The 15280-nt window shown below is 41.0% G+C and overlaps 1 protein-coding gene across 2 annotated transcripts in view; it reads right to left on the reverse strand.

The window, feature by feature from the left end:
* Positions 1 to 820: 820 nt before the first annotated feature.
* The window catches only part of nbr1b (NBR1 autophagy cargo receptor b), a 104882-nt gene continuing 90422 nt past the window's right edge, over positions 821 to 15280 (reverse strand). The window contains exons 12-23 of one of the 2 annotated variants that reach the window (XM_030409388.1): positions 14297 to 14482; positions 14096 to 14212; positions 13443 to 13518; positions 13139 to 13249; positions 12241 to 12411; positions 11713 to 11979; positions 8007 to 8184; positions 7627 to 7854; positions 4837 to 4922; positions 4567 to 4645; positions 1974 to 2067; positions 821 to 1358 (exon numbers count right to left, since the gene is read on the reverse strand). In XM_030409388.1, the coding sequence (XP_030265248.1) occupies positions 1185 to 1358; positions 1974 to 2067; positions 4567 to 4645; positions 4837 to 4922; positions 7627 to 7854; positions 8007 to 8184; positions 11713 to 11979; positions 12241 to 12411; positions 13139 to 13249; positions 13443 to 13518; positions 14096 to 14212; positions 14297 to 14482 (1767 nt within the window). In that variant the 3' untranslated portion in view covers positions 821 to 1184. Of the gene's footprint in view, positions 1359 to 1973; positions 2068 to 4566; positions 4646 to 4836; positions 4923 to 7626; positions 7855 to 8006; positions 8185 to 11712; positions 11980 to 12234; positions 12412 to 13138; positions 13250 to 13442; positions 13519 to 14095; positions 14213 to 14296; positions 14483 to 15280 lie in introns of both variants that reach the window. The other variant, XM_030409387.1, reaches the window with a different exon arrangement.

Raw genomic sequence — 15280 nt, forward strand, 5'->3', positions numbered from 1 at the left:
CTAAACTTTAGCTGCTCCCGCAAGGAATGTAGTGAAAGCCAATGAATGAGAGTGTAGCAGCAATACAGTCTATCGGGGCAACTGCAATGCGTCATGCTTTCATTTCTCACAACAACAATTCAACTTACCTTCTTCGAAAGTTTAACATCAAAATGCAAAATAATATTAAACTTCAGCTGAGTGACACTGGAGAAAAGGTCGTAGAGGCGACACTTCAAGTAGCCCACATACCAAAACTTTGCAAGTCCAGCTACAGAACTTTCAGTTTTAAGTTTACTCTGTTGTTAAATATTGTGACTGTGTCTTTATTTTCATTTGTTTGAGTCTGCCACTGACCTTACTGCTGTTCATGAGCATAGCGAGCTAATGGAATGTGAGGTTATCATTTTTGAAAACGCACACACCATTCTACAAAGGAACCGTCATGCTCAAATAAACATGTAGTCAAAAGCAAGTATATCAGTGCTCTGAGCTGTTTAGTGTATGGTTAAAGCATACCATAACTTTGATGTGGAGTTTCCATATGTGACTGACTAGCATGTGAACATGTGTGGATCTCCTCATTAAAGTTCTCAATGCAGGTGTCAATGAATACTTGATATATTTTTCGCTGCTTTGAACTTCATACCTGTCCTGACCAAGAGGCCGAACAAGAAGGTGCTATGTGTAGCATTTCAGCGCTAACAAATCATAACCATATTTTGATGCTCTGCTAAGCACTAAGCTGCATCTAACATCAACAATGAAACATTACATTTCCTTATGGCCTGGAAGTGGAACTGTTCAGTATTTCAAAGTAACACAACTTCACAAGAGCATACTGTGTCTCATTAAAATACATATTTTAATTTTGGTAAATGCTAAATGCTACACGTAGCTCCTTTAAGACTTTGGGAAAGTGTCGCTTTTCTTTTTTGTCTCTATGCAGGCAGCTGGCCTGCCACCATCAAGGCCTATGCTGGAAGTAATACTATGGACAGAGGGTATTTGATGGTCTAGTACAGTATCCCAGAGAGAAGATTTATCTCCATCCAACTGGACCAGTCAGAAGAGTAAAAAGGTATATGAGCAGAAATTAATTTCTCTCTTCTGGTCTTTCCTCTTCTTCTTTCTTCATCCTTCTTGTGTCTCATCCCCTTCTCACTCCATTTTACCTCTTCCTAGGCTTCATTGTCGCTCTTTAATCAGTAGCGTGTAGAGTACCAATCATTGTCGGTCATCTGAACCAGCTCGTTGACCACATCCAGCAGGTTGTAGTTGTATTTGTTCAGTAGCCGCCGGTTCAGTGACCGGTCCCCAAAACCCATCTCCACCAGTACGGCCATCATGGTGTCCTGAGTGGACACATCCACTGGAGGCTGCACAGGAACAAGATCTCATAAGTCCATAAAACCTGTTACTGATCATATAAAACCAAACTTACAAGAAAACATATGGGTACTGACCAAATTACCAACACACAATTTACTAAATCCCTCCCCTGTACAGTAACTTTCTACTCATACAGTAGTACCCACAAGCAGGCGCAGCAGGCGTGACTTTCTCCAAATGGTAAAGCAGTGTGCACAGAGTGATAGCAAGAGTAGATGTTGTAATGTTAGCATCTCTCTCCTGCTCTGCTGGCTTACCGGAAGTTCACACTTCAGCAGCCCCAGCCAAACTCATTTTCATGATAGTCTGCCATTGTGCCCCTACAAATACCAGTATACGTTAGCATTGCCCTGCAGCCATCCTTGTCATAAACAGACATTATCCATATTTTACAGCAACAGGAGGCGTTTGTATCTAAATTAGTATGATCAGCTTTGATATGAGCAGATATCTCAAATTGAAGATGCTGGATTGGTCAGGGCTACAATAAACTTCAGCTGGACATCTCCTGTTTTATTTATGAGGGCCGCAAATGTCTTGTCTACTTAGATGTAAGACATGAGCTGTGAAATTAGACTGTTAAATATAAACTGATTGCTGACCTGTGTGGGGCCTTGTCCGGTGAACAGGGCTTTGTAGGCAGAAGCAGCTACTGACAAAGCTCCTTTCATCAGGCCCCTGGTGATGCCTGGGTGCCTGAGGACACACAATAAAGGTTATATTAAACTTGACTACTACAAAGCTTTGACTACATGTCAAACTCAGAAGTTTCAACGGAAATAATAATGTATTAAAAGGATTAATGACAGACACATTTTGTTAAAAAAGTCCTTTCTTGTCTCTTAAGCTTTTTATAAGCACTTGTTGCAGCAAATAATACTGTGAAACCTCTGCTCCAGAGCGACTTCGTAATCCCATGACTAAGCTTTCATTGGTCAAAAGCATGATTGGTCATGTGGTCAATATGGTAGATTATAATTTTCTCCACAGTATATTCACTTAACATCAAAAGAAGGTTGCAGACATTAACAATGTGCAGATCAGACAGAACGACATAACTGGAAAAATGCCCCACCATTTCCCACGTCAGAGAGAAGAAATAAGAAGACTGAGGAAGAAAAGCAGTGTAAAAAGAAAGGATAAATATCAGAGCATCATTTCAGAGGTGGAGGGAGCTGCGTGATTTGTAAGGACTCAAGAGCGACGCAGAGTTAGCGGCTTTTCTGCCCGACAAGCAAGAATGCTTGATAGATTTCATTCTATGTTTAAACCACAAGGCTATGGTGGCGGCTGTTACAGTTAATACTGGCAATAGTGCATATCGCTGTACAATGTTGTAGTCGAGCTATATAGCTTGTTGGTGTAATGGAAAATGTACTCCTTGACCAAGAAAGACCTCTTGGACATCTTATAGATTATCTTACGACTTCAAACTTTGTCACTTGACTCAACCTAGAGGTCGGGAAGCACCAATCATTCTATGATTAAGTCGGTCACTTAAAACAAGCAACCTTTGGATGATCCCGTGGTTCGTTTTGTCTGAATGACACAGGAACTAAAATGAATGACTATACATGACTGTCTCAATGATTACTTCTTTCCTGTATTTTGTCAGGGTCCTGTTAATCTTTAGTTACAGTTCCTTGCTCCTGTGACAAATGTATAAATATCCTCTGTATTCTGTACTCTTTATTAGACCCCTACAGACTGCTCTGTACTCTGTGTTGGTCTGGTCCTTTCTGCAGAAAACCAAATAAAATAACCACAAAGACATCTTGTAGACTCTCTCTTTGTAGATTTTCCATCACATTGGTAAATCTAGCTTGTTAGCTTGTATGCTAACTCCAGTGTTTAGCTTTGCCTTTATGGCTTCTGGTTAGCGAAAGTGTCTTTCAAGTGACCAGGCAGTTATAACATTGGTTTGTGAAGCGGTTGAATTGGTTTAAAAAAATAACGGTACTCATGCTTCAGAAAGGCAGCATGGCATTGCACCAGGTAAAGATTACGTTGTAACTCCGTCTACCACGATGTGAGGAATATTGTTTGTCACTTGGGATATCTACAGTGATCGGCATGAGATACTCGTCATTGTAATTTAGTTGTATTGATCAGAAATAAAGTTGTTGTCATTTTGAATGTGCCTTTTTGATTATCTGGCTTCCTCTGTTACTGTGGTTACAAGCCTGCTCCTCAATGGCAGGCTCCTCTGTGGGGAGGGGCTTTGAAGGCACAGCTGCAGCGTAGCAGAGAGGAAGAAGGAGGGGCCTGGGAGCTGTGCTCGTTCAAATGTTCTGACTAAGTCCACTTTTTCTCAAAACTCCAGACTGCAGCTTTAACTCCTACATCATTTGTATTAGTAAATTAAAACAATACTGAAAATGAAAAAAACAGATCACCGAAGTCCTTGGATGACTACTGCATTTACACAATCAACACTAAAGATCACTTAAGAAATAAGACATCCCTTTCAGGCAATAATATATTACTTTTACAGTGTTAGGGTCTGCTCGCACCAGCATTTCAAACAGAGAAGTCTCAAAGCAAAATCGATTCAATCCCAAACACTGATGCAAGTAGTGGATTTAGGATGAAGTACATCTTTTCAAATTTCTTGCGTCAATTTCAACTTTGGTGAACTCTGACTCAGTCGTTTCACAAAAGCAAGCAGTTTTGACAATGCTGACTTTTAATGGAGAATGGATGTCAGAGGAGGAACTATTTGAGGACAGTTATGAGACAGGAGTGAAATGCGTGAACTTAAACATCCTGAAGGAACTTGTAAGTGGTGATAAAACCCAGTGTCAGTTTAATACTGGTGCCTGTATATGACCCACAGAAACAACTGAGATGATCACTGGCTATTTCTATATAATTATCAGAATTATTCTTCATGCCTGTTACTAAGTTGGATTCCGACTTATTCGGTTAGCATGAGTAATTAAATGGAACATTTTTATGGTGCAGTTGAAGAATTGGAGGTTGAGGAAAGATGTTGATTAGATGAGTTTATTTACACTCCGGTTCAGATGGGGTACACTCTAACACTTTTAGTTAGAGTTAACCGGGGTGTAATCAACATCTTTCCAGAAATTTTTCGTGGAATACGAAACTTCTCCTGACTCCATCGGCATGGCGGGAGGAGATTTGAGTGTGAGTGTGCGTGTGTGTGTGTGTGTGTGTGTGAGAGAGAGAGACCTGGGATCCTCAGGGTTGTCCTCCTCTGTGTCTTCATTAGCTTCAGTATCATCTGTCTGAGTTTGCTCAGGGCCAGAGGCTGCAGGATAATAAAACCACCACATGATCTATCAGCAGAAATCAATGCAGTTTCAAAAATCTGTATTCATATCCATTTCTCCCAGCATCTAATGGTTATTAACAGCATCATAAGAATAAAAAGCAAAAAGTACAGCCTGACAGAGCTGCAAGCATGGCCAGAGACTCAGTCACTTGTGTGTTTGGGCTTACTATCTTCAGTTTGGTACAGTTCAATGCCCTCTGTCCCCTCACTGGCAGCAGCAGGATCAACATCTGTTTCTCCACTGCTCTCTGGGCTGTACACAATTAAGAGAAAGACATTTTTCAAGTGTTAAAGAACAATGCAACCAACAAAGTGTTCTCCCAAAACCACTCCATAGAAAAAACAACTTCAAAAGTGGATTTATATTCAGTCATGCTTCTCTACCTCTACAGCAGTGAGTGCAGAGGTACTGAAATCCTCTGCAATGTAACATTAGTGTAATTCTTTTGCATTTGACTACTGAATGGATGGTAAGTGTACTTTACTTCAAGAACATATGGAGAGCAGGCTTCCAGTTTGACTAATGACGGAGTAGGTCACACACCGGGAGAGTTCTGTTGAAATACTGTCTAAAGTCGAACCATATGGGATTTATTACTACAATTTACACGTGCAAACTTTTTTTTAAGGTCTGGTTTACATAGGAAAACCTTTGAAAAAGCCAAACCAACATAGAGAAGTGCATCCTTCAGAAAATAATCAAAGTAGCCGTTTTTAGACAAGGCAGCAAGCCGCCAACTTGCAAATTGGGGGTCTGTTTTGGTTGCCGATTTGCCGGCAATGTGCTGGCCCCTGCGTAAGATGGGTGGAGGTGTCGATGACCTGCACTGTTGTGGAACCCACAGCCGGGGAGTTTTAAAACCAAGAAACAGCTGATCACAGCAGTCAGTCCATCACTTCATCCGCGGACATTAAGATGAGCAACTGGACAGCCGCTGAGATCCAGGAGATGCTAGCATCTCCTCTGCTTCTGTAGCTGTTTGGTTGTGTCCGCTTGTTGTTGTAGCAACAAGCTAGAAACGGTTGCTACTTTCAAATTAATAGCCCCTGCTAAGAACCCAGTTCTTAACTCCAATGGGGTGCAATGTAAAGCTCTTATTTTGAAGACAAATTCGTTGTCACCGTTCACAGCCCAACTTTGAGCTTCAATTCACGTCACATGTTTATGCCTACCCCAGCGGCGACTTTTGGAAAAGGAGGAATATTACACCACCGTTTTAGAAAGACGGGGCGGCACATTGCCGCCCCCTAAAACGGAGGTGTAATATTCCTTACCTTGGAGCAAATGTGCCGCCTTTTCTATCTAAAAAGGGCTAGTGATGGTACAGAAGCTAACCGAAATGAACAGCATGCTACTAGCAACGTGCTGCTAACCCTGGCTGACATGGAGAAACTTCTCAAGTCAATGGAGGACCACATTATAGCCAAACTTTCTAACCAGCTCTCTGCTGACTGAGCAACTATCGACCAGCACAACCAAACAATTAAAAACATTGAGATGTCACTTAACAACAATATGGAAACCAAGCAACCCTTGAAATTACCTGCATAGCCCTGTCCAAAGAAAACAATGCCCTCAAACTTAAGACGGATGGCCTGGAAAACCGATCGGGACTCAACAACATCCGCATAACCTTACCTGAAATATGCTCCCTGATTACTTTTATTCATATTTCTCTTTTGCCAAATTCTTTCGTTATAGGCTTCTGTTATTGGTTAATACGTCATAATTACATAATACGTCATCTGTCACACATTCCCTATCATATATGGATGTGCATGTGTGCACACATATAGACACAGGGATATAATGACAAATGAAAATAATGCAAGTTGATCTGCATTCATAATACTTTTCTTCAACTGTTATGGCTGTTCTGTTTGCTATGTATGTATATAGAGTTTCATACTACAATTCAGTCCCCTGTCCCCATTCAGACAGTCTTCTTCTGCTAATTGTTAGTATTTATTTTGCCATCGCTATTCTGTTTTCCTATGTATTTATTTATTTTATATTAATAAATAAATCATATGATTTATAATATTTATTATAAATACCAACTCTGCTGCTCACATCACCCATGCTTGTTACCACTTAGGATATGATGACAACATCTAACTGCAATCAAGCTTGACTCGTCCATAAATGGACAGCAATCTGAATATTTCTCTCAGACCCAGTAAAATCTGTTCCTTCCATTCTCAATACCCTTGTCCAATTTGGAAAACTCTCAGGCTATAAAATCAGTTTCGAAAAAAGGTAATCTAATCAGCTTCATGTTTTTTATTTAGAATTGTCAATAAGGGCTTTAAATATCTTGGAATGATAAATGAAAAGAAATAAATATTCTTTTCACTAAGAACTTTATTATGAACTTCCCACTGTCTGTAGTCAGACACATTTATCTAGTAAAAATGATTGTCCTACCAAAATTCCTTTGTCTTTTCCAAAACTTCCCTGTTTTCATTAAAAAAAAACATTCCACAGCTAGCTTGGTAGACTTTAGTAGCTTGTTAGCTTCCATACTCCAGACCACTGTTTCAGTAACCAGGCTTCATTCCATTGGCCTCAGCTCCAACCAATGCTCCACATCTATGCCCATTTTTGGATTAGTTTAGAATCAGGCACTGCAAGATGGCATAGCCAACCACATTAAGCGTCACACAAGCCCTTCAGAGACCTATGGTATTTTCCTACAGTATATACTTGCACTTCATTGACAACAGCTTGAAAACAAAAGAAAAAAACTCTGATGCCACTGGAAATAATTCATGAATGAAACAGTAAGTGTTAACAGGAGATGATAGGACATGATAATACAACATATACTTCTAAATCAGAAGAAATTTAAAGTTATGTCATGTCTTTAATATTATCCTCAAATCAAATAAAAGCCTGCAGTTAAGCATTTCCAGTACATTGTTGCTGCTGTTGGTATCCCAACCTTCATACTGACCTGGGTGTGACAATGGCTTTAGGTGGTGCCACCACTTCGGGCGTGAGTGGCTCATCATCTAGCGTCTGAGAAGTACAAAGCATGTCATTGGCGCTGCTGGTGCCTGACACCCCTGTACAGGGAGCCTCGGCTTCATCTGCCTCACCCTCTGGGGTGAAGCTATCCATGTGGTCAGGGAGATCTGTGGGGCTCTTAGCTGGGATATCACCAGGCTGGGACAGAGCAGAGCTGCAATGGAAGAAGGAATGGAGAATTAAAGGGTGTGTGACACAGTCAGCCCCTAGTGGCCATATTGGAGGTCCTTATCTTACCTTCCATGACTACGCAAATGGAACTGCATGGCAGCTCATGCCGTTACTGAAGAGCCAAAAGTCACATACCTGTACATGGACTCCCCCAGTGGCCGGCTGGTGTCAAAGCAATCAGGGAGGATGATGATGTAATCCTCAGATGAGGTGGAGGAGGAGCGACTTCTCATCCCTTCTCTCTTCTCTCCCTTTTTCTCCTTGTCCTCCTCTAGGTTCTTTTTGCTCTCCATGGGAGACGGCTCAATTCCATCTGTGATGGGATTAAGACAACAGATAAGTGTTGCAGACTGATACAGAGAGCATATTCTATAAGCACACAATGGAGGCCAAGGCCACAAAATGTGACACCCATGCAATTTCTTGAAACTCTACAGACAAGATTATAACAGACTGGAGTGAGTATCCTAGCCAATATTAATCTGACAACTTCTCAGTTAGTTCAAGGTGCAATTTGTAAAAACTGGCCACCTGTTGAAATCATACTGATGATAACAAATATCACCAGTGAGCCCAAACACCTGCTAACTGTAGCTGCCGCTCAGTCAGCTGTGGTGTCATCTCTTTATAAAAGCAAGAAATCTCTGTCTGTCTGTCTGTCTGTCTGTGTGTGTGTCTGTGTGTGCCTCAAATATCTCTGCAGATCAGACTTTCAACATGGCTGGTGCATGGTTTAAGGGTGTGCAACGTCGGATTTGTGTGGACTACAATGATACCGTTAACAAATTATTTCATAAATGCTTTACCAATTCCGCTAGCATTGTCAACCACAGCCACCATAGCCACGTGTGGAATCGTAATCTGTAGATGTTCGTGTGTAGCTAGCTGCTAGCCCACCCCCACGCCCCACCTCCTGAGTTTGCTTTGTGTCTGGTGCAGGAAGAAACGGTAAAAACTGGCTTTTGTCACGAAAGTGTCCGCAAGCAGGAAGTGTTTGCAAGCAAAAAAACATGTTCCTATTGCTGGAAAAAGGCACCACACGAGGCATCGATTACTGAGTGCAGTAGAGTTCCGCAGCTCAATGATGATCATTACTGCAGGACTCTACTGCACTCCGTAATCGACTCACAGGGCTTCCCCACAACAAGGAAGGCTTCACGGGTGGTGAGATTTGTTTATCTATTCCGACAAATCCGGCAATGATATCAAATGTCTGATGCCTCGAAATATGTGCTGGGACCCTGTTTCTAATGTTGCTGAAGTTTGGTGCTGTTCTGAGCATTATTTGTGGCTTTTTGATGGCGGTTTTATATTTGGACCCATTAACTGCAATGTATTGTTGTCGTGCGGTCGTTTCGGAGGATGCTAAAACTACGTTAGCTAGCGGTCTGCAAACTTTATCTCTCGAGAGGGAGTCTAACACAGTTTCACGGTGTGTTAGACCATGGATTAGATTTACACCGGAATATCCCTTTAATGTTACATAAGAAAACTTTTTTTTTCAAAGTAGGGTTAGGGTTAGGTGATTTTGGTGACACTACACTGAATATTAGTGAAGTTATTGAAAATTTCTCCCAATAGAAATTCCTTAAAATTATGCCAAAGCACATTTTTTCCAAACAAAAAAATGTATAATAACCAGCAGGAGACCACTGGTGTGTGCAGTGATTTTGGTGACACTACAGTGAATAATAGTGAAGTTATTGAATATTTTTTGTAGTATCTCTTTTCAGTGTTGCAATTTGTAGATGGCCGATGGTCTCTGTGTGGCTGACTACAGAGACCAATGTTAATGTCCAGCCCGAAGGACCGCTCGTTTTGATGAAAATACTGTTGTAGCTCGTTGTCTACCTTACTACGGTAGTACAGAGTTGTTGTTTGTGTTTTAACAATGTTTCGCTTATGAGTTATTGATCCGGGAAGTTCGAATCTGTGAATATATTTCAAACTTTACCGAACTAAATCATGCCACATAAGTCAGTCACATATCATATCAAAACCGACTGAGCTCGCTTGCGCTCTAAGTGTCGTACTTCCGCTTTGAGATGCTGTTGCTGTGTGAGAGGCTTTCACGTGAGATCATCGTGATGATGAGACTCCACCTGCGCGAACCGCGAACTCATTGAAGTTACTGTGAGTGACTACTGTGTACTCGGGTGGCTGTAATTCAAGGCAAGCTCACTACGCTGACCAGGCCAGGGGCACAAAGGCCACTGTGGCCGTACGATGAGTTTTTTTTCACGGGCCATCAAGGCCAAAGTGCGGGGCAATGGCGGCCATGGCCCTGATTAAAAGTAATAAAAATGGTTCGTTAAACATATTTGTGGTTTTCACAGCAAAAAATCTAACTTTTTCCTACTCCGATTTTATGTTCTTTTTGTGATTTTAGGTCCATTGTGTTAATACAGTATGTCAAATGAAACAATAACTGCACAGTCACACATGTGAGGTTATGTTGAAAATAATGACACCAAACAAGGCAAGGTAAATCGTTTTTAAGGTGAAATATAATGGTAAAATCAAAAGTAGTCAAAAACGGCCAATTATATCCCTGACGTTCCACCCTCAAACACAGCCTCATTTGGCAATCCATGAAAACGCTACTTAACCTCCCACTTTTCGATAGGAATACATACTTCCTACGGGCAATGCACTAGTATATTCCATTTAAAAGGCAAATGATCATGTCACTTGGTATTTTAAGTTCAATAACATTTCATCAAATAAACCAATCAGTGTCCTGTGAGTGTAGGTATATGGTCATGGTTAGGATGTGAGGAGATCAGTTTTGATCTTAAATATGACTTCAGTAGAAAACAATGTACAGGTACTGTAGTTATTTATAAAACCTTACTTTGACTTGTAAATGACTATCTTCCTAGGCTGACCTAAAGGGATTTTCTTGCTGGTTGTACAGTGGTATTGCAGTTTGGGACACACCAAGCCTTTGATGAACTTTGCATGAGATTTTTCAAAAATGAGCAGGGGTAACACCCACCCAAGCTGTGTGTTTGGGCTTGTTTGTTCACCCAACACTAAGTCCACAGAATAATAAGTGTTAGCTGGCTTCAATCTCCTCTACCATCGCCGTCCTCCAAAAAGTTAGATTTTCTCTTTAGATATATCTCTATCAAATCTTCATTTGTGCTTCAGTAATCATAAGGCAGGTGCTCTCAGTTACTATGCATCTTTTATAAATCATGAAAATTATCTCAAATTTCACACCAAGTTCATATCTTAGAACAATTATAATATAAAATGAGGCTCCTGGTTGCTTTAGCTTTACATCTGTAACAAAGGTGAGCTTGAACTGTGCTTGGGATGTTTGCTGAGAAGGCAGACACCCTACAGTGCAAAGTTGCTAAATAAACAATGTTCACTGACTAAATAAAAACTTTGAATTCTAATATTTCCAACATTAATGAGGTAATAATACAAACTCAGAAGTGAATAAATAAGTTGTTGTCAGAGGAAAATAAGGTCCCAGAATACTGTTTGAAGCTAGAAAGGTGGCAGGGTTCGCCACATATAAACAAATTAAAACAGTATAAATTGTGTTGTCCTTTAAGGTCAGTTTGTTTATTCAGTTTATTCAGTTATGAAGACAGAGGGAGTGTGATTATTCAGTTTGTTTAGGCAGAAAAAAATCAGACAATGAACATCTTTCTTAAATATTTCTTTCACAAAACCTTATAGTGCACCTTTAAGTCTCAGGTCCCCACCTCTGAGACAAGCCAACTATTCTGCACTTGTTTAACCAAACACCGCTCTCTATAACATAAAAAAGGTCCAATCAAAAACTGTTGTTCTGATCTGACTTCCAGATCGACCACTCTGTCACCTGTTGTCTGCTCCTGCAGTCTGCAGGCCCTAGGTGGAGCATGGAGTGGAGTTGGTGCTGAGCTGGGGGCTCCTAGGGTCAGGGCCACAGACAGGGGAGCAGGCAGGGATGCTTTCAGCGGGGAAGGGAGGGAAGCTTTCAGCGTAGTCGGTGGTTTCAGATCATTTTTAGAGCTGCTGGGGCTGCTGTCTGGGTTCTCCTCTGATTTTATGGATTTACTCTTCACACAGGAAGAGGAAGAGCTGCCCTGAGCAGCTGGATGCACCACTGAGAGAAAACAGAAAGTCCACCATCAAAGACTATACTGTCATACTTTACTCTTTCAGTCACTTTCAAACACATGCAGATATAGGCAGAGTAAAATGCTCAAATCTGAATTAATGCTGGAGCTGAACACAAAAGTCAAAAATATTTATGTACTTCCTCTGCTCTTACTCTTATGAATCAAAACCTCAAAAATGTACAACTGGAATCAAATTTGAAGACAATATAAAAAACAACCAACTAGCAATCTGAACTGACCTTTACCTGTCGCAGAACGGGAGCATCTCAGAGGGGCATGGTCAGGGGCTTCCTCCAGGGTCAATGAGCGAATCACAGTCTCACAAACAAACTGAGTCCCGCTGATGTCGTCCTCCCCTTCCTCTTGAGCAGGGATGCCTCCTCCTTCTGTTCCTGATCCCGCCCTGTGAGGGACATCTGAGATCCGGTGACAGGGAGACAAATGTTACGCCACGCAGACTACGGACCTCATTGATCAGGAAGTGTGTTCTCATTTCTATACGTAAAACTACATTTATCAATTTCTTTTTTTGTGTGTGTATAGAATAGAATAGAATAGTCTTTATTGTCATTGTACAGGAGAGTACAATGAAATTGAGGGTGCTCCCGCAGCAACAAATAAAAAAAAGCAACACATAGAACAAATAGTAATATAAATATAAATAAATTATATATATAGCCCTTTAAGGTGCTAAAGGGAGGTAGGAGGAGGTAGATTGGGTTTGTTCTTGTCGGGGGGTGGTTTGTGAGTGTATCCGTTAGTATTTGTAGTTCGTATGACCCAGGGGAAGAAGCTGTCTGTCAGCCTGCTGGTATGGGACATGTATGTATGGGATATGTAGAACCACTACTGACCACTAGGATCAACAAACCCCTGGTCTGATGTAACTGTAGGAAAACTGATTCCCCAAATACAGATGTACAGATCAACTCTACTGTCAATGAAGTAAGCATAATTGTGTCAGTTGACAGATTGCCAGTTACAGGACATGTATTTCAGTTTTTACTTGGAAAACCACACACACAAAACACTGCATGCTTTGACAAATGCAGCGTCCCTTTCTTTTACCAACCGATCAACAAAACCCCATCAAGACCCTTAAATTAGTAGGCTTACTGGGCTATGAATAGGAAACTCCATTACCCATGATGCTATTTATGACTTCAGTCTCTTCTTGGATGAGGCCCAGAGAGGGACTGCCCTTTTCTTGTAGGTGGCCATCTTGCGGCAGAGGGGACATGCAGGGAGTCATGTCTGGAGGGAGAGAGGATGACAACTGAATTCAAGTCTGTTGATCAGCCACTACAAAATAAAAAAACTACCATATACTGTATCTCTGGAACATTTCATTGGAGTTTATCATACTAATACGGTTGAGGCAAAGAAGCAGTATTAGTATAATTTTGTTCCTGAACAGAGCAGCAATAACTGGTAGAAGTCTCCTTACCAGCAGGGGTGTTGTTAGGGACACTCTCCAACTCTTGGACAATGTTGATGTCCAACAGCTCAAAGGACAGAAGATCCTGAGAGATCAGCAACAACAGAGAACTATTTAAAGCCCCCCTCCAGTGTATTGTAAAAGAGCTTTGATATTTTTCTGACAAGGTTGATGAGCCAAACTGTGTGCAAAGTATTTGTAATAATTTTGTGCTCACAGTCAATACATTTAAGCTGGGATAATAACGTGTGACTATAATTAAAAGTCATCCTCCAACTGGAGTTATACTAGCAGTAAAGCTCCTTTGCAAGGCACCGTGTAGTGTGTGAGTCATTGAGCAACATGAGGAGAGAGAGCTTCTGGTGACCGTGTTCAGATATTCAGGCGTTAGCAACTGGAGCAGAGGGTATAGTTTAGCAGAGGAGTTGTCTAGTGGCAGTAAATGTACAGTACAGGTTACAGTTGGATCATGAATAAACTCTGCAGCTCCTCAATAATATAATATATTGCACACATTATGTACACAAAAGGACAGTTTCTGTATAGTATGTTTATCTTTATTCTAATAGTTTGTATTATATTTTTATTAAAATTGTTGAAATAAACCTTTGTTACAGCCTCAGTGCAAAGTGTACAGCAGTGTAATGACTGGAGATGATTACCTGTGCAGTGAGTAGGTCAACAGAGGGGATGTAGTACTCTTCTTGGTCCACTGACATTAATGGTTGCTCCCTAGAAGGTGCACAGACTTTTCCATCCTTTGCCACTGGGTTTTTACCCTGCAGATAGAACAAATTCAGGAAGAAATTGTGGACATCAATTAATGTAATTTTCCTGTCTCTATATCCGTCCATTCACTTTACCTGCGGTGTGACACAGGGTGACACAAGTATCCCATCAGCCATCATAGGTGCTGGGGCCAGGGGATCGACCACAACACTACACCAGACTCTAGGTCCAAACTGCTCTCCAGTGTGGGCCAGACGCCAGTGGGAGGTGTAGGAGCCCTCCACAGTGGGAGCACACAGTGCTACACTCACTATGCCCACCTGGACAAACAGAAGGAATCATCAACATTTCAAATAAGTAGCAATCCCAAGCAGCAGCAGTGACAGACTGTTGTTCAGAAGCTAATCCAGTAACGTTAGCGCAAAGCACACTCTCAGCAGTTTACATGATTGTGGTATTGTGTATGAAGTTGTTTATTTATGTATTTATTTGACTTAAAAGGCTAGGATGAGCTTGTTGAATGTAGCAAGCTAACTGTTCACAAATACAGTATCTCCCAGAGATATCTGAATGTAAGTAAGGGGCTGGCAGTGCAGTCAGCCCCATAGTTAGTGAATGTAAAATGAAAACAGTACTTGATGCAGTAGCTCCAAATATATTTCTTAAACATGATAAACACCAACATTCACAATCTCAGACTGCTTTTTAGTACAATAGATTCCCTTTAAAATCCCTCATCTAAATATAGTATTGAGCTTCCAAGATCCAAATGTGAAGAGTTTGCTGGCTACTTCAGGGAGAAAATAATCAACTTTAGATCTGATATCTGCCAGCAAAACATACACACAGCACTTTCACCTATATCCCATGTACAGTGTGATGTAAAGTTGGACTGTTTTGACCTGGTTGATGCTGAACCACTGAGGAAAATAGTAACAGAACTGAAGCCCTCCACATTAATTTAATCCAGTTTCAACTTCCCTTTAATAAAACAATTTTTAATACTGTATCTTAAGATATACTTACCATTGTAAATTAGTCCCTACAGTCTTCCCCACTGATTTTAAACCTGCTATGGTAAAGCCCTTTCTGAAGAGAACCTTGCTATTTCAGTGCTG

Source organism: Sparus aurata, chromosome 24 (genome assembly GCF_900880675.1).
Source record: "Sparus aurata chromosome 24, fSpaAur1.1, whole genome shotgun sequence".
Classification (NCBI taxonomy): Eukaryota; Metazoa; Chordata; class Actinopteri; order Spariformes; family Sparidae; genus Sparus; species Sparus aurata.